At 37.4% G+C, this 23,371-nt stretch overlaps 1 protein-coding gene across 2 annotated transcripts in view; it reads left to right on the plus strand.

Moving 5' to 3' along the window:
* FSTL5 (follistatin like 5) overlaps positions 1-23,371 on the plus strand; it is a 281,852-nt gene that overhangs the window by 69,089 nt on the left and 189,392 nt on the right. For both annotated transcript variants that reach the window (XM_061373214.1, XM_061373224.1), the window contains exon 3: positions 1,979-2,227. In XM_061373214.1, the coding sequence (XP_061229198.1) occupies positions 1,979-2,227 (249 nt within the window). The remainder of the gene's footprint in view (positions 1-1,978; positions 2,228-23,371) is intronic.

Here is a 23,371-nt window from a genome sequence, read left to right on the forward strand (position 1 = left end):
GACACTGTGCCCTTGTGGCCAAGAAGGCCAATGGCATCCTGGGGTGTATTAGAAGGGGGGTGGTTAGTAGGTCGAGAGAGGTCCTCCTTCCCCTCTACTCTGCCCTGGTGAGACCTCATCTGGAATATTGTGTCCAGTTCTGGGCCCCTCAGTTTAAGAAGGACAGGGACCTGCTGGAGAGAGTCCAGCGCAGGGCAACTAAGATGATTAAGGGAGTGGAGCATCTCCCTTATGAGGAAAGACTGAGGGAGCTGGGTCTCTATAGTTTGGAGAAGAGGAGATTAAGGGGTGACCTTATTAGTGTATATAAATATATAAAGGGGGAGTGTCACGAGGATGGAGCCAGGCTCTTCTCAGTGGCAAACAATGAAAGGACAAGGGGTAATGGGTACAAATTGGAGCACAAGAGGTTCCACTTAAACCTGAGAAGAAACTTCTTCTCAGTGAGGGTGACGGAACACTGGAACAGGCTGCCCAGGGGGGTTGTGGAATCTCCTTCTTTGGAGACATTCAAGACCCGCCTGGACACGTTCCTGTGTAACCTTATCTAGGTGTTCCTGCTCCGGCAGGGGGATTGGACTAGATGATCTTTTGAGGTCCCTTCCAATCTCTAACATACTGTGATACTGTGTGATACTGTGATACTGTGAATTAGAATGATAGGTGTACATAGTATTTTGTACAAAGGTCTTTGTTCTGGAAGTTAAAAGTGTACAGCAAGAGAATAAAGTGAAGTAACTATGAAGGGCACTGTCAGTTCCCACATTTGAAGGCATTATACTTATTTTAGGACACAGTTATAATATTGGAACACTTATGTAATAGAAGTTTTGGTAATTGCAATTGAGATTCTGTTATGTGTTTGTGTGGTGTTTGATGTTTTGGTGTGGTTTTCAGGTTTGGTTATTTTTTTTCACTTGTCATACACTTTCCCTCAACAAGAATTTACAGTATAGTTAGTTCAGTGTCAGCCAAGATGTAAACTAAAGATATACCATGGAAATACTGCTGTTCACTTAACTTCCCCCTTCATCTAAAGATCTGCTACTGACCTCAGCACTTATTTTATATGGTGGCAGCAGCAGAGAGAGAATATAAAGTGGATACATGGCTTTGGTAGCCTAATGCAGGTGACCTGTTTCCATGTTCTAGGGGCAGAATGAACTGTGATTTGTGACCAGCAGAAGCTCCTTAACCTCTACTGTAGTTCTCTTAAATCTCTGCTTGTTATCCAAATCCCACTTGTCTCCCTGAAACAAAAGAGGCTTATTTGACTACTAGCCAACATTCACTTGATATGTCAGTCCTGCTTTTCCACCATGCTCTGTTCCCTGAAATGTCATTGTCTTGCCACCCACAGAGTTTTGGGGTTTTTTTGGGTTTTGTTTTGTTTTTTTTTTTTTTCACTTCTTCCTTCTCCATGTTGGTTCAGAGCCTCGGCCCAGCTCTAGTTAGTCTTGTGTACCAGTCTAAGTGTGTGAGTGCCTGTCAGAAATCAAGGAGCGTCTGGAGAGCACTCTTAGTCATATGGATTAGTTTTAGGTAGTCCTGTGAGGAGACAAGAGTTGAACTCAGTCATCCTTAGGAGTCCCTTCCAACTGAATATATTCTGTGATCTAAATTCTAGAGGATGCACTGTTCTATTACATGCAGTAGCATAGCAGTTCTAAAGTGACAAGCTTCAATATGCATTTAAAAAGACATGATTTACTATGTTTTTTTAATGAAAAGTAAATCTTGTTACTAGATGTTGCTCTTAATTACAGTTAATCTAAGACATAAAAATGATCACCAGCGTACCCAGTCATGTTAACTAGATTAAATCTGTTTCTTTTCAAACTGACCTATGTTAAGGATTAGTCAAGGATGTAACAGGATATATTCTCACTTCATTTACATTATACAATACTATTTTTATCTTCCATGCAGTTAAACAAAATATATCTAATATATCAATTTTTTGTTTTGTTTTGTTTAGGGTTTATGGGTCAAGATGGCCATTTTGCATCATGTGAGAACAAGTACTGCGGCTTGGGTAGGCACTGTGTTGTGAATGGGGAGACAGGCCAAGCTGAGTGTGTATGCATGGAGCACTGCAAACCGCATTACAAGCCTGTGTGTGGTTCTGATGGAGAATTCTATGAAAACCATTGCGAAGTGCACAGGGCTGCTTGTCTGAAAAAGCAAAAAGTCACCATTGTGCACAATGAAGATTGCTTCTTCAAAGGTAAGCACAGCTGAACAATACCTGGAATATTGCTATCAGTATGTGTTTTCAAGCAGCTCAGTTAAAACTCTGTAGAGGCTGCACTGAGTGTTCAATGAATAAATGACTCGGTAAACACAGTAAGTATCTTTCTCCAGAGATATCTTATGGATTTTTTGTTTTGGTTTTTTTTTTTTCCCCTTTTTATCTGTACTCAGTGCTCTGGGCAATCACCTCTTTTTAACCTGAACAATCCAGTTGTCTCTTGGAAATTAATCCACAGCAGCTTGTCTTAAAAATGTGGCTCTGTTGACCTCATTCATCTGAATGTACTTACAGTCCCAAAGCCGGAAGGATATTAATCTCTGTTACATGAAAAACAGATTCAGATTTCAGAGGGGTTTTGTAAGGCTGCAGGACCTGAGCTTGTATTTGGCAGTGAAGTTGGTATACCAACAGTTTGTTCATGGCTGAATGGGTCTTCCTTGCTTTGAATTTGGACAATGAAGAGTTTGCTTAGATGTTTACCGAAGCATGCAAGTTTACCTACTTTTTAATCTTCTGAATGCTGAGAGATGCTAACCTGAATGCTGGGAGATACACCTTCTGTTAAGCATGTTATTGACTAAAGATGTCAACAGTTGCCGCTTGCTCTTTTTTTATGTACTTTGAGCACACCTTGCAGGTTTCTGGAGCTCTGCCAATACATAGCCTGATTAAGCATGTTTGAATACTTGGACAGGTTTGCAGCATGTTTGTACTGGTTTAAAGTGGCAGATGGCTTTGAGGGCGGTGGTGGTGAGGAAATGTTTTTAAATAAGGGCATTTTTGATGAGTCTACCTAGGGGTTGAATTATACATGTTCTTTTTAGACTGTTCTATTTTTGTTAACATTATGTTGTAGGTATAGTTGCATTCTCAGTCGTAGCAACTAATAGCTACTACCACCACAGAAAGAAATCTACTGAGATATTTCCATTAAATGAATTCAATTCTGAGGGAATACTGATTTAAATTACAATATTCCACTTAAATTTTAATCTGAATTTTCAAAATTGTATTCTTGTATAAGGTTGTTCAGATGGAGCTAATTAAAAAAAATCAAAGCTGAATTTTTCACTACATTTATGGTTAAGAAATTGTCCTTTCAATGAAAAGTTGGTGGTCTTTTAATCAAATCCAAATATCCCAAGTCATGTACAAATGCAAGTATCTTTATTATTATGAAGGGTTTTGTAGTAAAACAGTGGAATACGAGGGGTTGGGGGAGGCACAGGGAACCCACCAGAAAAAAGCCAAAAGCCAACTTTAGTCAAGACCTCAAGAAAAAAATATAATGTATGCACAACTGGAATTTATGTAACTTTTTTTGCTGAGTAAATGGGGTGACTGCCAAGGTGAAGTGTCTTTCCTCCTTTGCCTACTTCAACTGGCGTGTTAAGTTCAGCAACTTTTGAACATATTAAGGGACAGGGATTCATAGATTAGAGAGAAGGGGTGGGAATCTTGTAAAGGGGAATTGTAACTAATAGTGAAAGCTTAAATTTGTTTAGAACTAAATGTGGACCCTACATAAAATTGGTACATGATCACAGTATATGGTCTGATAGTGTTCTGAGGTAGTGGAAAATTAAAATTTGATTTTAAGAGTATAGTATATGAGGCTTGTGCAACAACACCAAAACATGACTGCTTCTGTCTTGTGTCTTAACAATCACAGTCTCTTAAAAAAACCTTTTCATGATGATACAGTACTCAGAACAAATGACACTAAAATGTTTACATTTATGGAGCTGATTTCAGTTCTTCAGTGTGCTGTATACAATACAAATAAGCTTTGAGCATGTTTGTGAAAAACTGTAGTGTTTTTGGTTTAGGATTTTTTTTTTCTGAAGGGGGAAAATGTAGTGAGATCTATTTACTGAAATGGAAAGCAAGACAGTATTTTAGCTAGAACCCCATCACTCTCAGGGGTGCCAGAAGGGCATTGCCACGTGTCCTGCTTGTTAGCTTAGCTGGCATCCTCCAGCACAAGTGATTGATTTCATGCCAATGAGGTGCTTCTGAGACCAGAAAGATCAAATGAAGATCTTGCGTTCAGAAAGCAAATATTAAGAGTATTTTTTTTTAGTCTTTCACAGAATTCTTTGTTAAAGGCTAGTCTGAAATGGGGTAGGGATGGAGGGGAAAGAGGTTTGTTATGCCAAGCAAGATTCTGTTACATGATAGGGTAGTCACTGATAACAATGACTGTATGATGATTGCAATTAAATGCTGGTTTCTGGTGTATTGCTAATCTGGTGGGGTTTTTGTTTGTTTGGTTTAGTTTTTTGAATTTTTTTTGGTTTATCTGTTGTAAGTTTTATATGTATCAAGACCATGCTTTGGGTTTTTTGAGTTTCAGATCTTCGTACAGGGTGATATTTTTCCTTTATCCTGGGGGAAGGTGGAAGAATATTTCTTCATGCACAAATTTTAGGTTTTAGACATTGCGGTGGTATTAAGCTGAAATCCGAGAAGCTGAGAAATACACTTTATTTAAAGAAGTAAGACTACCAGAAAACACTTCAGTATTCCGTGTCTGGAGAATAAAATTTTATAAGCAGATGTTCCTGTATGTATACCTGACTAAAATTACAATAGCAGCTACGTAGCTATAATTATTTAAATAATACATCTTGTAACAGAATAATTTATAGTTTATCTCAAACATCATGAGGTCTACTTAATGATTTGAAAATTGCCGTTTTAAACACTTACTTGATGAGTGGAGTTAAAGGATCGACTTGCTAAATGGAAGAGATCTTTGGTTTATATGTGAAAACTGTTAACATCACTGGGAGAAGTGTGTGTTGCCCAAGTTCAATGTGAAACATCATAGACAAAAAACATCAAATCCTTCACAAAGAGCAAGGTCTGAAACATTTCATAATGTGTTTTGAGATACTGAAAGCTACCTATGTCAAAGGTGTACTTTCCTGATAGGCTTTTTTTCTAAGCTGAAACTTCAGGTTCTTGTCCCATTGCAGGCTGAAAGGTGGTGCAGGTAAGCTTGGACCAGTTAATACACAAATTATTCTTCCTATTCTTGTGAGTGACATGGGCACACCCAGATTCATTGTACTCCTTCCTTTTACATTTTCACTAGCTGCCTTTATTTACTCACACCGACTTAAAAAATTTTTCCCAATTATGTGCGGAACACAGGCATAAACCAGTAAATTAAGTGAAAAGTTTAAATTATCCCTTTCTTTTCCTGATGATTGGGCTATTATGCAAGCTGTACATTTTAGACATGGATCAGGATAATGGCCATCCTAAATTAGGAGCTGCATTTTCTTCACTCTTACTGCATTTTTTCTATCAGTCGCTTATTGGTATTTCATGATGTCTTGCTTTGGACACTGAATGATTTTTCATAATGGCTTGGTTAGATGTTGGCTGTGACCCTTTGAGTTACTCAATAACTGTCTCAATTTCTTCTGGCATAGATGCAAAATGTATTGTGCAGGGAAGTTAATTACTTCTAGATCCACAGAAAAGGATTATACTGAAAGTGTTTTCTATACCAGTCCCCTGTTTTCCACCTGTGAAGTCCAGTCTCCTGTGACTTGATGCTAGTGAATTTAAGTTCCACAATCCCTTTTAGAGGTGCTCTCAGGCCTTAATGGTCTAAAAATGTTTTCAAATGTCTAAGTTTATTCTAAGAATGGAAAAGGCCTCTTTAGGAACTACTTTGTTGTCTGAGGAACTTTCTGTGTAAGAATGATCTCAAATTATTTTTTTCACCTGCTAGGAGAAGGAAAGAATGGGGAAGTGAATACCTGGCTGGCTGCTAGCAGTTTGTGCCTTTATTAGTTTTTAATTCCTGAACAGAATACAGAATAAGATGTCCTGGTTTCAAGAAAAGAGAAAGCAAAGGAAAGGAAATGATGAAGGTAAAGAGCAAGTATTTCAAAGAGAAAAAAAGGGATAAATAAGTGCCAGGATGGTGAGTTCAGTGGTAGGAAGAAGAGGAAATGTACATTATGAACTAAAGAAAATACTGCTGACAGAAATCAAAATTCAAAGCTTAGGTTATCCATTAGATTGACAGTCTGAGCTGGGAAGTCTAATATGTTGATGCCATCTTCTTTTGGTGTCATTTTTGTTGGCTTGCTGACTGCGTAATTCTCTGGCTAGGTGGCCTCTGCATGCTCTCTGCTTCCAGTGTTGTGGCTGTTCTCAAGCCATACACTCTTGCATTTCAGAGCAGCTTATTGTTTAATACGAGAAAAGGAATCCAACCATGTGGCTAACGCTGTGCTTGGTACTTTTGTATAACCCCTTTCTGGTTGTCACTAGTCATAGCTTTAAGAAGCCCCAGAGGGTCGCAGTTTGAATGGACTAGAATTGCTTTACCTGCAGCACTATCTTCATTCTGTGAAGTGGCACTGTGAAATTAATGGGTTTGCGCTGAGTTTAAAGGTCTGGAGGCATTATTATTCTTTGTCTTGTAAAAAGTTCAGTTGCACTCTTCTGTAGGACAGTGCACTTAATGGTGAATGCCTCATACTGAATGTCAAATAAGCTTCAGATATATTTTCATGTATGTGTTAACTTCAGTTACTTCATTTTTCCTAAATCCAGGCCAGTAAATCTAAATAAGAGACTAAAACTTCCCCATGACAAAATTAATGTTACAATTTTTTTCACCCTGAGATTCTTGTACATTTTACATTAAATCTAATTCTACACAGTGATATACCAAATCATTATTATGAACTGCAATTTACTAGAAACCCTCAGGAATGTAATACATACTTCTACATACTATGAGTTTTATAGACTATTTCTGGAATAAACCTTACTTCAAATATAAGATTTTACTTATAAGTAATTTCCATAATATCTGTATGATATTAAGATTATTTTAATTCTCTATTTTTGTCTCACTTTTCATTTGGTGAAGCTGTTAAGTTGTTAAACCGTCTGTGAGAATCAGATTTCTTACTACTATTGCTAAACTCTCTAGATTTCTGAAGACTGCTGTAATACTTGCTTTTCAGTCTGTTCCCAAAAGAAAAACCAGAAACATAGGTAGGAGAGTTTGTTGCTGATACAAAGTTTTTTAGGGCAATGTGGATAAGAGCTGACTATGAACAAATTCAAAAAGGGTATGGGAAAACTGGAAAAAGTTCAGAAGATGGCAGCAGGAGTGTTATGTGCTAACTGGCTTAGAAGGGATATGAAGGAGACTTACAGAATCATCAGGGCATGCTGGGGATGTGTATGAGTAAACAGCTTTGTATTCCAGTAAAAATGGAAAATTAGCAAATAAGTTTGGTGTTTGTTTTGTACACAGCAGTTCTCATGAGTAAAAGCAACATAGGATTTCACAAGCAAACTTTGCAAATCCCTGGAGGGAAAGGCTGTAGGCTTTTTCTTTTGAAAGAAGCCTGAAGTGAGTTGAAATGAACTAAATCCTAAATCACAGAAAATATCTAGAACTGGTTTAGCCTCTCCAGTGACTGCAACAGAATTAGGTTGAAAAATTTTTTGAGGTTTCTTTTGGTTATTTTTGTGTTGCGATTTGTGCCCTAGGTGAGTGTGGTCTTAGACTGGTTTCTAAAATATTGAAACATTTATTTAGAAGTGCTGACATTTACTTAATCCCATTTGCTGTTCAGATACTTCAAAAGCAAGCATATAAGTCTCTGTTATCAATTTCACTTGAGGATATATTTAATCTGGTCTTAAATCTTGTACACTCATAATTTAATGCTGATCATTAGGCAGTCTTTCAAAATAAATTTAGGATATATTAATTATGCGCTATTTTCACTACAAAATATTTTTTTCCTAAAGATGTCTTTGCCTTTTTTCTCTGGTTTCTTTATTTAAGTCCTTAAAACCATCATTATTAGCTGTATGTGAAAACTTGAATTCCTACAGATAGCATGCACCCTTAAGGTTGCTGCTAATAAACTCTCAAGCTTCAACCAACCCGCAGGTGTATATTTAACATAAACTGGATTATTAAAATAAATATGAAAATTCTTTCAGAACTCTATCACAAGAATAGGAATAAGAAAGATTCTGCTTGATCTTAGAACATGTTTGGTAGAGCATAGGAATTATTTGACTAATATTCAGGAATTCAGCCCACAAGCTGCATATGCTCACTTTAGTGCAACACAATTTAAAATTAATTTTAAGTATGAGTTAATGCAGGGATTGTATATGCTTTTACCTAATAACATTAGTAATTACACATTGACAAGAGTGTTAAGCCAGCTTTATATTCTGCTTCTTTCAGCACTTTGTTGAAAAGAGATGCTCTAACCAATGGAAAGCTGGTTCTTTTTATTGCTCTTGAAAAAACATGACCTAAATTTTAGCACTGTTCCTCTCATCCGCTGTCCCCACCTGATTCCTTTTCTTAAGTTGCACTGCTCACAAGATTTGGAATACTGTCATTTTTCCTCAAGCATGTGTGGGAGATTTGCCACAAAATTGCCCACAATTGTCTTAAATAATGCAAGCTAACAGGTGCAAGGCCTATGTACTTAATATCAGCTACTGAACCTTCAAGAGTAAAGTTGAGTGCAAGATACCTATCAAAACATGCATGTCACATGTTTGATTAAAAAAACCTAAACATTCAGTGTACCCTGCATTTGCTGATGTTGATGATGTACTGCTTTGGAACTAAAGCCAAGAGCTCTTCTGTCTTCCTCTTCCTTTGTATTAAATCCATACTTCTAACATGTAGGATGGGACAATGACAAGCCTCAAACACATTATAGGGGGTTTCTTGACTGTCTAAAGACATACTGCAAATACATCTCATTTTCAGTAGCTGGAGCGGTCCCAATCTTTGTATATTAATTCCTTCAACACTGGAATAAATGTGTTAATGAGCTCTAACCTATTATGTGTTCTGCATTCATACAGTGATGAGGAATTGGTGTTCTCCAGTTAATCACTGTACAAAACTTAAGTTTAAAATTGCTTCTAGGGATGTCACTGCTGTTTGTTACCTCACAAAGAAATGGGACTATGGACATAATGGATTTTTACTGATAGAAGAATTGAATTTCAATTTTCTTTTCTGCTTCCAGTAACAATGTTGAATCTGCTCAGAGGAGCTGCATTTATACTAAAAGCTGCTTTGTAAAGTTTTATCAAGTCACTGAATCAGACAATCAACATTTTAAATGCAGGTGTGTTTACCCGGGTTGTCTGTTTTCTTAGTGTACAAGGCAACTCATTGCCTGTTTTTGAGAGTATACTTTACTAAGAGACTGTATGAGCTTCAGGAATTTGCATGAAGCTACATTTAGTGCTTTATGTTTTGTTGAGGTGTTTAATGTCGTTGTTTCCTGTCCTATCCCCCTCTCCCCCTTCTCCAAGTAAATTGGAAAGAGTGCTGAAAGGTAGAAAAAAGAAAGAGTTTTAGTGAGACATTTTTTTCCCCTTGACTTAAAATTGAGATACTGTGTATGCGTGAGCAATTTCACAAATGTATAGAACTCTCCTACCTATTTGCCAAATATAGTACAATAGTTCTTCCAAATCAGTATACCTGTGTAATATATACTAGAAAAAGAAAGAACCTTGAGACCTCTTTCATGAGTTTTGCATATGTTGCTTATTCTTGCTCTAATTTAAGCTATTCTTAGACATGGTGGTTTTTGTACATTGAATGAAGTGCATTGTTTGCTTTCTTTTACCCTAACAATTGCCACATACAGTTCAGGTTTTCAGTTCAATTTGCATTTGATTGAACGGTACAACAGTAGTTATTTCTAATAGTTTATTTATAGAAGCAGATGATGTGCAGCTATCTGTTTTATCATTTCTTCCACACATGGGACAATGATGGCAGAGGGACACTGTGGATGGCCCTTGAGCAAAGTGATTGTACCTGTTGACCTCTGATGGTCCCTTTCAGCCTTAGCTGTTCTGTGATTCTGTAGATCAGTGTCTCAAAAAAGATACCCTTACGTATGTCTTTGGCCTGATTTTGAAGGGGTGGAAAGTAGTATGCAGTGCTTTGATTCAGCTGGTAGTTTCCAATACCTCTGTGGGAGAATTGGAGAGAAGAGAGGAAAAGAAACAGAAATAGAATTCTGGCAAAGTGTGATCAGTGGAGAGGTAGCATTAAAGTTCTACTAGTTCCCTCCTTTTTAATCTGGTAACGTGGGTCTGCTCTTGCAACTAGGACACAGCAAATCACAGGATAGATTTTTCTTTGCTCTCCTCTTGCTGATTCATGTTGTATATGAAAATGTTGACAGGATGCTAGGAGTACAAGGATTGTGCAAGTATGGTTCAAATAATTTCTGCATCCTCAACTTCTGTGCTCATATGTCCTTTAAAAAAAGGTCTTTTGGAAAAGACGAAAAGCTACTACACACCTTTTTGGGGCACTCTAAAATAAATATTGGTATTGTCTGATATTGAGAGTACTAAATGTGATCAAAACTGGAAAAACAGGTCACAGTAGTCCATGATGTAGCCACACAATGACTGTATATATTGTATTAAAACTTATTGCTGCCAATTATAATTAATTATTCTTATCAAATTCGGTAATTTTAAAATATCAAATAGGGTAGTATGGGATAGTGAAAATTGTTACACAATAAACTAAATTTAAACTGTTTTGTCATGTTTGTAGTAAACAGGAAGTTGTCTTTAGGCAGATGATTGTTGTTTAGAATAATTAAGCATTAAGCTAATGCACATTGGCTTGTCTAATGTAAACTTTTAAAATTTTTAATTGAAATAATGTCAGATATGTTAAGTCTTGTGGGAAATATGATGGAACACATAGCCTTTAAAAATCATTAGCAATTGGATACGTATACAAGGTATTGGCATAACTGGAATTCAGGTTGGCTAGTATATGGTATACCAACTGAAAAAAGCACTAGCTTCTTTTACAAACACTGGAGAGATACAAGCATGTAAAAATGATCCTAAATTTCCATTTTTTACTCCAATACCTAATAACTGATAGGGAAAGTAAATCTACAGTGGGTAAAAGCTGCCTTTTGCAGTTTGCCTCTCAATCCCTTAAGAGGATAGTAGAAATATTTCTGGGTTCACAATAAAAAGAAAACAAACTTGGGAAAGTAGTGTTACCTTTTTAAGGTAATTTGTTTGCTTTTAATGTGTAGTGCTTCAGTGGAACTTAATTTACATAGTTGGCAGTACCTAGTTTAGACAGAATTCTCTCAATTACTGTAAATATTGTAGGGTGGTTTTTTTTTCATACTACTTGTATGAACTAGAAAATGCAGAATATAAATGATGCAATGCAAGAGCTAGACACTTCCAAAATCAAATTCTTAGTAGACCACTACCTAGATAACTTCAAATTTTCCCCTTTTGTGATACCTTGTGACTAGAACACATTGTGGAATAGAGGTGACTTACACCTCCATCCATGCTTGTGGTAACAGCTATCACACTGTCATTAATTTTCAAAGTTGGGGTATGGGTAAGAGTGAGAAGTGACCAGAAAATATTTAGCTACAAGCAGTTTCTAACAGAAGAAGACTTGAGCAGTATACTCTGTTAATTACGTCAAAGAGGTAAATAACTGAAGTAACATGATTTTGATAAACATTGTACTGTATATATTCTGTTTATTGCCAGGACTTGAAATTTATATGGGATGGCCCAAAGAATCCTCCAGCTGCAGCTGATTTTAAAAGATAATTTCAAAAATTCAAAATGGATAATTTTTGCCTCAGTCTAATTTAGTTCTCTCTTTGATTCTGAACTTCTTCCTTTTGCTCTCATTAAAATCAGAGCTTTGATACTTATACCAAAAATTAAAACCTTTAAATAATATAAATTTATTTTATTTTCATGAAGAAACTAATTGCTTAAAAAAAAGTTATTTGAGATTAGAAGATGTTTCTACTGTCATGGGCCTTGACACATGTATTCTTCCTGTTACTCAAGCAAGGAATAAATGAAATTCGATAAATTGGGCAATTAAATCTAGTTAGAGCCTTTAGTTTTCTCTTTATCTGGAATTATAATGTGGATTTAATTTAAATGTTGAAAGCAAACAGCAGAAATAGAGGAAAACGGATTACAGGAAAAGTAGGTTAAACTATAGCCCAAAGAAATAAGCTAAAGTAAAATTATACAAAATTTCTACTTGCTACAAATGATGTTTCATTTTTTTGCATTTACTTGTATTGGCTTTGGGTGTGATTAAATGCGGAACTGTATGCTGCCAGGGAAGTTTGCCTCCCTCAGGAGTGGAACAGATGGTGGAATTTTTTTTCCTTTTTTTTTTTTTTTTTCCTTTCCACCATTTAGAGACCAAGTCAGCTGAATCTCTAGAAGTAGTGTTTTTGCCACAGAAAACTGCTGTAGAGCTTTTAGCTGTATTCTTAAAAGTGTTATTACTAAAACTCCCAGTAAACCTGCAGTGTATTGACACTCTAGTATTAGCAGTGCTTTAATACAGATTTCATATCTATTTAATAATTACTTGTACAGAATAGAAAAGGTGCTACTGACTAATAAAATTACATTTCATTTCATATTAAATCTTTTTGTCAGGATATTTCACAATGCAAGGCCAAAGCTATGAATTTAGCAGTTCCCAGTCATCGCTTTGACAATTAAAAGAATAACAGAATACTCAGAGAATCTTAACTGAGCTATTGTTATCATGGAATTTACTTGTGCTTATGATTAATCCCACCTGGAAAATGAGAAAAAAGCACTCCTGGAATCTAGTGAAATGACAAGTCTTGTATATCAGTGGAACAATCTTAAAGTGAGAAAAATATCACTATGGTGTTAAATAGTAATTCTGGTCAAGATGTTGTTTCAGTAGTGCTCCTAAATTTACGACAACTGTTGAATGGATCATTTATTTGTTATTTTCCTGTTCCGGCATCTCTTTGATAAAGGTCCTTGCCATTCAAATGGAACATAAAGGCCTTTATTGGTCCCTAATGATGCAAACTATAGTTGTACAATTATCATTTTAGAATATGAGCTCTGTGCACTCTTAGGTTTGCTGTCATTTTATCACAACTGTAGAAGCTTCTTTAAGTGTATTTGCTTAAGCAGATGGTGAATGGCCACACTGGGAATATATTCATCTTTTTTACTGTATGATGAAGTTTTAAAGCAGGCATTTTAGCTATGGTGGTTGGGAAAACATGCTTTTGTAATAAACCTTGTAGGGAAAAAAAAGCTGGTAAAAGATTTTTCCATAATGCTAATTATATGAAATCTGTATATGTATGAGATGCATCAGTATAAGTGATTTACACTACATGTAAGAATGCTAATGCTTTCTATAATTTTTATGATATTTTTAAATTAAGTATTTTTTAAAAGAAATTGGAAAACATGTTTCAAATTTTGTATACAAAAAAGCCTAGTGCTAAGGGTTACTGTTATTCCCCTCTACTTGGAACGGAGGTTTCTCTGATACTATCATTTGAGTGAGCTGGGGGCCCAATTGAAACCTTCCTACTGAGTCTAATGAAGATTATGTGCATCGAAGTTGGTCACTTGAAGTGGCATATCATAAGCATGAAAGATGTAAGAAGGAGTCTAATACTGGAGGAAATACTAGGTTAAAAGTTTGCAATAAACAAGCCTTTTAAAAAGAAAAAAGTAGGCTGAGAAAACTGGGGCTCTTCAGACTGGAAAAGGCTCTGGGAAGGCCTCATAGCAGCCTTCCAGCACCTAAAGGGGGCCTACTAGGATGCCAGAGAGGGACTCTTCATCAGAGGCTGTAGTGACAGGACAAGAGGAAATGTGTTTAAAGTTAGACAGGGGAAGTTCAGCTTAGATATAATGAAGAAATTCTTTGCTGTGAGGGTGGTGAGGCACTGGATTGGCTTGTCCATTGCCACATCCCTGGCAGTTGTTCAAGGCCAGGTTGGACAGAGTCTTTGGTGACATAGTCTAGTGTGAGGGATCCCTGCCCATGACAGTTCGGTTGGAACTAGATGGTCTTAACATCCTTTCCAACTCTAACCATTCAATGAATTGGAGAAATGCTGTTTTATTGAAACTGTGCTGTTTGTACCAGTAATGTGATGTTTATTGTTGTCTTGAGCTGCGCTCTTGTCTTGATTGCTAATTTTGGTATTCAAAATAGACATTGGAAAAAACCAGTACAGAACAGCAGTAAGGGGGGAAATACACTGACTAATGTAGTCTTCCACAGGCCTCATGGTTCAAGCACTAACCTTCAAGGTGAGAAGAAACATTACAAAGTTTTTGTTCCAAACCAGCAAAAATAAGCTGTTATCTGAGATTTTTCATAGGGCTGGTTAATAAACTGCTGTATGGCTGTTCCAGGGACATGTTGGTATTCCTCAATCATTTCCAGAGGTACTGAGGTTGTCTAATATCAGAACAAAATGAACATGCCATCTTCAAAATATTTTTCTGGATAGCAAAATTAGTTTTAGGTAGTTCATTGACAACAAGTAGCAGAATGCTGACAGTAAGGATTGTAAAGTAATGTGTCATAGATTGCCTGTGTGCTGAGCTGGGTCTTTTCCTGTCGGTATATCTGAGGAACATCATCCTTAATGGTGCAGGAACCACATCCTTATTTTTACCCTACTTGCTCAACGCATTCCACAGAAAGTAAGGATTAGGGGAAAGGACAGAAGTTAGTCAACTTGAATGTTGTCCTGAAGTGGTCTCAGGATTTTTCCAAAATGTAAATCCGGAAGCAAGGAATAGCTCCTAGCTCCACTCTTCTAGACATAGGTGTACTCCCACAGTGAACTGGTGGTGCATTTTGTGTAAGCTGTTTACCAGATCATCAACCATCTTTGAATGGTTGATGATTCGGTAAACACCACAGCTGCTGGTAGTCCCTCACTTATAATGTATATGGTTTGCCTGCTTCGTATGTTTTATGAATTGACCTCACAGATTAACTAATTTTTAAGAGATTTTCTTACATGACCCATTCAAACTGTTAAAAAATTTAAAAGTATTCAGCAAATTCTGATGATTTGAAAAAATAGACATACTTTATGTATCTCCAGTGTTTGTAGAGAACATGCACTTGGAGGGGTTATAGCCACGACAGTTGTCTTGATACCCTCTTTGTAACACCAAACTGTACATACATATATAACTTTAATATCAGTCACTTCTCTCCAAGAAAATAGCGCTTCATAAGGAAAACCAAATTGTGTCTTCATTTTGTCAGTTGTTTTACTCTATTTACAAATATTAGTGGCGGTGGTGACCGTGGGGCCTAGGTGTGCATCTTAACGTTCTTATTTGTCCTTATCCTCATCTTTATCCTTATATCGCAAATCTTGGAGCAGATTCTCCTGGAAGGCATGCTGAGGCACATGAAAAACAGCAAAGTGGTTGGTGACAGCCAGCGTGGCTTCAGTAAGGGGAAATCCTGCCTGACCAATTTAGTGGCCTTCTACGATGGGGCTGCAGAACCGAAAGACAGGGGTACAGCAGTTGACGTCGTCTGCCTGGACTTGTGCAAAGTGTTTGACACTGTCCCGCATGACATCCTGGTCTCTAAATTGGAGAGACATCAATTTGATGGATGGATCACTTGGTGGATAAAGAACTGGTTGGATGGCCACATGCAAAGAGTTGTGGTCAATGGCTCAATGTCCAGCTGGAGACCAGTAATGAGTGGTGTCCCTCAGGGATCGGTGTTGGGACCGGTCTTGTTCAACATCTTTGTCTGTGATGTGGACAGTGGGATTGAGTGCGCCCTCAGCAAGTTTGCCAATGACAACAAGCTGTGTGGTTCGGTTGATAAACTGGAGGGAAGGAATGCCATCCAGAGGGACCTTGACATGCTTGTGAGGTGGGCTGATGCCAACCTCATGAAGTTTAACCTTGCCAAGTGCAAGGTCCTACACCTGGGTCGGAGCAATCCCAGGCACAGGTTGGGCAGAGAAGAGATTCAGAGCAGCCCTGCAAAGAAGGACTTGGGTGTTTTGTTTGATGAGAAACTGAACATGAGCCAGTTTCAGTGTGTGCTTGCAGCCCAGAAGGCCAACCGTATCCTGGGCTGCATCAAAAGGAGTGAGACCAGCTGGTTAAAGGAGGTGATCCTGCCCCTGTACTCTGCTCTTGTGAGACCTCACTTGCAGTGTTGTGTACAGTACCGGTGTCTTCAACATGAAAAGGACATGGAGCTGCTGGAAAAAGTCCAGAGGAGGGCCATGAGGATCATCAGGGGACTGGAGCACCTCCTGTGTGAAGATCGGCTGAGAAAGTTGGGGCTGTTCAGCCTGGAGAAGAGAAGGCTGCGTGGAGACCTCATAGCAGCCTTCCAGTATCTGAAGGGGGCATATAGGGATGCTGGGAAGGGACTCTTCTTTAGGGACTGTAGTGATAGGACAATGGGTAATGGGTTAAAACTTAAACAGGGGAAGTTCAGATTGGATATAAGGAAGAAGTTCTTTACTGTAAGGGTGGTGAGGCACTGGAATGTATTGCCCAGGGAAGTTGTGAATGCTCCATCCCTGGCAGTGTTCAAGGTCAGGTTGAAGAGAGCCTTGGGTGACATGGTTTAGTGTGAGGTGTCCCTGGCCATGGCAGGGGGGTTGGAACTATATGATCTTAAGGTCCTTTCCAACCCAAAGTATTCTATGATTCTATTTCATACCAAGAGCAATCTGTGGATAAGGTCAGTATGTTTTGCATATCTGTTTCTGGAAGTTGAAAACTGGTTATGTTGACTTAAAAGTGTTGTTTCCCTGAGCAATGCTTTATTTAGATGACCAAAGGATTTGGACTCTCAAATTCCTTCTGTGTGCATTTTTCAGTCTACATCTACTAAGAATACTTTTTTCAGTTGTATAAAAATGTTTTCCCAAATATTGTGAGCCTTGAAGTGAAAGGAATTTTTAAATTGAAAAGTGAATGTGGGCACAGGTAAGTTTCTAATTTGGTGCTTGTTTTTGTTAAATTCAGATAGTGCTTTGCTCCTATTTTGACGGAAAAATGGGACTCTGAAATGATAATTTGATAGCACAAAAAAAATTATGCAGAGTTCACCTGATGAATGGTTCAATATTTGCAGTATTTAATTGCTCTTTTATAATGCATAGTTTAAGGACTTGCACTTTCAGAACAGAAGGCTGAGTGGGGTATTGTTATTTCTAAAAGCCAGAGGAAAAATCAAAGAATAAAGGATCTTAATTCTCTCTCTCTTGTGAGAGAAAGTGAATGTACGTAAGATTACAAGTAAAGGTTAAATACCTTTATTTTAATATGTAAACCTTTTTATTCACTCATTGGACTAATGGGGAAGAGGAGGCTCATGTCACAAGAAGCTGAATGCAAAATTTATGATAATTACTTGTCCAAATAAAAATTAATAGGAATATTCATTGAAAATTCTTCCATTGTCACTTTGAGAAGTTTTATTTAAAAAAACACACAATTAGTTTTTAAAATTATAATACTGTCAGAAAACAGACAGGCAAATCTTTTGTTTGCATAGAGCTGAATAGGTGCAATGCTATAAAGCCAGGGTCATAAATCCATACAAGTTGTATAATAAGGCCTAATAACTCTCCAGAAATGTCATCAACTTTTATTTGTTTAAAATATTCATGAGCAAGTCCATAAAAAAGAAGGAAAAGACTTTGCAAAAAAAGCTCTGAATAAAAGCTAAATATTTAGAGTTCAGAGATCCATCTCTTCACTTAACAAGAACTTTTATAATACAGGTGACATAATACAGCCACAATTTTGACTGATCAGAAAAGGAATTCTTTTTGTGAAGTTGAAACACAAGTTTTGGTGGAAAGGGATTAGAAGGGATAATTTATATTTTCTCTCTAACTTAAACTTGCCGGTTTACTTTTTTGCTTTGCACTACACTGCTATGTTTCCCGATCATTGGGAGTGTTGTAGTGTGTGATATTTTTTTGTCCAAATAATTTCCAATAGCTTTTACTTATATTCCTTTTTTTTTTTGTTAATAAAAGCTCAATACTGCTGAAAGACTGAGAAACTGAGATATTAAAATGGAATGATAGAGTCATAGTCCTTAAAATAAACACTCCCCTCCCAAAGCCAACAGCAACACAAACAGGCAAACCAAAAGAAACAAGTACCCCCTACAAAGGAAGAAAACTGTCAAGCTGGAATTCCTGTCACAACCAATTCTAAAAAAAATTAATCCTACAGGCATTTCACTATTTCGTTAACATAAGAGTGTTGACTGCTCCACTCTGCATCAGCAGGCTGGATACTGTCCTTGGTGTTTCAAGTCTGTTATGTTCATGAGATCAGCAGACTTACTCATGCCAGAAAGTAGCCCAAAATGAACCACTGGTACTAGTGGTTTATCTGAATACCAGATTACTAGATTATAAAGCATCCTAGAATTGGAGTTCTCAGAGTAACACAGATATTCACAATCTACGATTGTTATTGCATCTTTAATCTTTACTTTGATCTATGAAGTCAAGCTAGGCAGTGCTCTCTTAGGGCTGAAAATGTGCAGCTGCTCCTTGATTGTATGCTTTTGGGTTTTTTAAGTATCTTTTCATAGGAGTAGTAGAAAACCCATAGGTGGCTCTGAGCAATAGTTTCTCTTCTGAGCTGCTGAAAAGTTAATTGTGTGTAAGTGAAAGGCTGTACAATTATTGAATAGCAATTTTATGCATTTCTCACAACTTTCCTAATTTAAGGGTTTGAGGGAGGTTCTCTTGAAATGTATTTCAACCCACTGACTTTCATAGATTATTAGAGATTTCAGAATGAGCTGTGCTCTCAAAAGTGTTTCTGAATGCTGAGAGGAGGCCATACACACTTTGGTCTGCTTGTTTCAACAAATCACTGTATTTTGAAGTTTAAATTACCACATTCGTAACATTAAATTTTTAGAGTTATGCACATTTTAAATACTCCTAAATTGATACTCTGGGAATATTGGCTCAGACCTTCAAAATGTCTTACATCTGACAGAGAAGTGAATTGTGTTCTTCCCTTTAAATTCATATGTTGATTGGTAATTGAGGAATAGGGATGTTCAGCAGAGTGCATAGGGCTTTAAAGGATCAGGTAGAGCTAATCCTAGTTTGTGATGGAACAGAATACAGGGATGGAGATTTCCTCAGGAGTGCCATTTCCTGTTGACAGACTTCATTGGTCTTAGCATAGAAAAAAATCCAGTTTTCTGGTATATTTTCTGGATATATTTTCCTGCCTGTGAGACTGTCCCAAGTTGAAGTTTTTCTCCCTGATTGACTTGGAGGGATTTGTTTTCTGTCCTGAAGAGGATGCCCTTCCGCTGTGTGAACACCATTTTCCTGTGTATTTTAGGGAATAAAATCCAGCAGAGATGCTGCAGAATCTGGGTGTTTTATTGTTCTGCTTTGTTCTGCATTTTGAAAACTGCATCAGTGAGTTTTTTCCCTCTTTTACATGGCAAGTTTGACAGTTGAGACAAATTGCTGTCACCTCAGTGTCCTGTTCTTTAGTGTTCAGGATCTGCTTGGTTTTTCTTAAAGTGTCCTTGGTCAAGGTTTTTCCTAAGGTTCAGCTTTTTTTCCTCATCTCCAGCGGAATCTCTATGCCTGTAGAAGAAGTTATAATGCGCTAGGATTTCAGGAGTTGTCGTGGTTTAACCTGGCAGGCAGCTAAACGCTGCTGAAAAGTGTTTAGAAAATTATCCCAGCTGAAACCAGGAGACAGTGGACTTGTGTTGTTGTGTAAATTGTAAGGTTGTATTCTGCATTGCTGTTTGTCGTGCAGTAGTTGCTGAAGCCCACGTTATTTAGCCAGTTCCTTTGTGTCAGTGTATATAACTGCATGATGAAGTAAATTCTTAGTTTGTAAGACAAATTAGGCCACACAGGTTATTACATGTACATACAAACAAACTAGTAAATAATACTAAGTTTATATTTACACATTTACACAAATGAATATGTTTACAGTGACACCCTGACTGTGGAATTGTGAGTGAAGACAATGACAATTTACCTTCACTAATTAAGCGTAATTTTATTTTTATTATTTTAAATCCAGAATGACAACTAGTAACCAAAAGAATGTGGTAGTTATTAGTCAACATTCTGTGGATGTGTGCTATCACAAACCTTTGGACCTGATAAGGAGATGAGAGATACAAACATAATGAGGAAATGACAACATTTTATAGGAAACTTCCAGGATAATTAAAAAAAATCCTAACAACAACCAAATGAGGAGGGAGGGGCACACCTAAAAAACAACACTCTCCAAAAAACCCCAAACCAATTAATTTTATCTTCAATGTAAAACATGGCTCTGGTACAGTAGTAGAAATAACGTTTTTGAAATAGCTAAGAGGTAAAGAATAGTGGTCTATATATGACTGTGTCCTGGGTTTAGCAGCAGCAGTAATTTTTTCTCCTTCTTGGTAGCTGGTGCAGTGCTGTGTTTTGACTTTCAGCCTGGAACAGAGCTGAAAAAAATGATGTTTTGGTTTGGCCAAGGACTTTGTGAACCTCATGCTCTGCCAGGGAGGAGGGGAAGCCGGGAGGAAGCAGAGACAGGACACCTGACCCAAACTGACCAAAGAGATATTCCATACCACAGTACATCATGTCCAGGATGTAACGGGGAGTTACCCGGAAGGGGCTAGTTGGACTAGGGGTGGAGGAGGTATCGGTCGGTGCTTGGTTGGGCTGGGGGGGGGGGGGTGAATTATCGGTCGGCTGGTGATGAGGTGGTGTATTCTCTTCCCTTGTTATTTCCTTTATCATTACTATTATTGGGGGTAGCAGTAGTGATTTGTGTTATACCTTAGTTACTAAATTGTTCTTATCTCAACCCGTGGGAGTTGCATTCTTTTTGATTCTCCTCTCCATGCCTCCGAAAGTAGGGGGAGGGCAAGAAGGGGGGGGAGTGAGTGGACAAGCTGTCTTGGCTGGGGTTAAACCATGACAGACTGATAAGAAATGGACCAAAAGAAAAATCTCAGATGTTCTTGAAGTTCTTAAAGAAAGAATGAAATCGCCTTGTTCCTCTGCCTCTTCTCTTACCTTCCACTTTTTCATGCTGTCTCAGTGTCCTGAAGTTGCCATGTTATGCCACTTCCTTTTAGTAAATATGGATTTGTTACACACTGAATTAAATTCAAAAGAAGGATTTATTTAAAGGAACCTTGATGATTTTACCTTGTGCTGCTGAGACTGAGCTTCCATCTCTCTGTTTTGAATCTCTGCAGAGAATATTTTCATCACTATGAAAACTAAATGACCAGTTCATACTTGCCTATGGAAAAAGTTCCTTGATTACCTGATTAGCATTTCTGCAGACGGTAAAAATTGGTCTGCTCTGGGCAGTACTTTGAAATGTTTTGGTGATCTGAATTTTCTTGACTGCTAATAAGATTCAGGAAGAGACATCAAATAGCTTTGGGATGCATTTAAAAATAGAGGCATTTAATAGCGGTTTAACTGCATTTAAAGGCAATAGTACCATTTCCTTTCTTAATAGAAAAGGAACCTCTTAAAGGTAGAAACCTATCAATTAAACTATTTTCAATTTCCTCTGCTGACATACAGTATCAAGTCTCAAATACATTCTGTACCATTATGACAGTCATAGCCATTCAGCCAACTTAAATATATAATTATTCCCTTAATTCACAATTTGAAAACAATGCCTTTGACATTAGTTTTATGGGATAGTTCATAAAATTTGTTTACAAATCTGTAAAGCTTTTGCTGATTTATCATAATTTGAGAATGCACAATATTTTGTTTGTGGTTTCAAATCAAACAAATGTTTTCACTTGAATTGAGTTTATATGATTAAAGAAAAAAAAAGGAAAAATGTAATTCCTGTTAAATTATCTGGTACATAAAAGTAACATACGGCACTACTAACAACAAGGACAGGACTTTGGTATTTTCTGTTTAAAGCCTAGGATGTCAGTGGCTATCTGTCAGCTGACTTCAGTAGCTCCTTGAGCAACTTTGCATAGAGTTATGCAGCAACCAGTTTAAGTGACTGTCCTAAGTTGACCTTATATCATCACCTGGGGAATCACTTAACGGTGTTTGCTTTACTGTGTATGCTATAACTGAGTTGCGTTTCTCAATGCTAAGTCTCAATTTCAGCAGAAAAGACTTGTTAAAGAGATACACCAAAATATATAGCTGCTGAATTTTCACCAGCTGTAGGCATTATATGATGCATAAAATATTCAATTCATTTGCACATAATCATTTCAAAAGGATGAAAATATTTAAATTCACAAGTTCATTGTTGACTAAAGAAGTATTAGAAATTGCTGTCATTAAAATCATCAAATTACAAACAGGCAGTATCAGCACAAATTTCCCATCCATGCTGTAGCCAGTATGCTTCATCTATGTTACAGAATTAACAGTTCTATACCTGTCTTGGTCTCTTAGCTGAGTTCAAGGGGAGCATTACATTTACTGGCAAATAACTTGCTGGATGTGATAACTGACAGTAGTGGGTGATCTCCAGGACAGAGATGGACCTTCTGTACCAAGGTTCAGGCAAGAGGTAAGCTCTGTAGAAAACTGCTGCTGTGTCATGGAAACAGTAATTAGCATTTTTCAGTGGATAACAACTCATGCAATTCTTCAAACTTTCCATTTCGTCTGCTGGGAACATGAACTCTTTTCAGTGGTCTGCCTGAGTAGCATCATTGTTGTTTCTATTCTACCTTACTTGCATAGAAAATGATGGAAGTTGTAGTTAACTGTTACATTTATACTGAGTCTTCAATAGGAGAAATTGTAACTGTATAGAAATATCAGTAGCAGTCAGTAGAAGAGACGTGACATAGCCAGCTGAAGGCAGAATTGCTGGGGGAAGGTCATACGTGCATGTGTGCACATGCTCACGCACACTCTTCTTTTCTCTCCCTTTCTTTTTCATAGAATCATGGATGGTTTGGGTTAGAAGGGACCTTAGAGATACCTAGTTCCAACCCCACTGCCATGTGTAGCGACACCTTCCAGTAGCCCCATCCAACCTGGGCTGCTAACACTTGTTATTGCAGACAGATATAACATACATGTGTTACTTAGCAGGTATGCTTTGTTCTGTAGCTGTGTGAAATTTATTTATACACTACAAATTTGGGCAGGTCTGCTGAAGATAGTCTATCTCTAGTTGCTTGACCATGTAAGGTTTCAGACA

This window comes from Neopsephotus bourkii, unplaced genomic scaffold (genome assembly GCF_033783945.1).
Source record: "Neopsephotus bourkii isolate Nb327-2 ecotype Australia unplaced genomic scaffold, CSIRO-AGI_Nbou_v1 NB_168, whole genome shotgun sequence".
NCBI lineage: Eukaryota > Metazoa > Chordata > Aves > Psittaciformes > Psittacidae > Neopsephotus > Neopsephotus bourkii.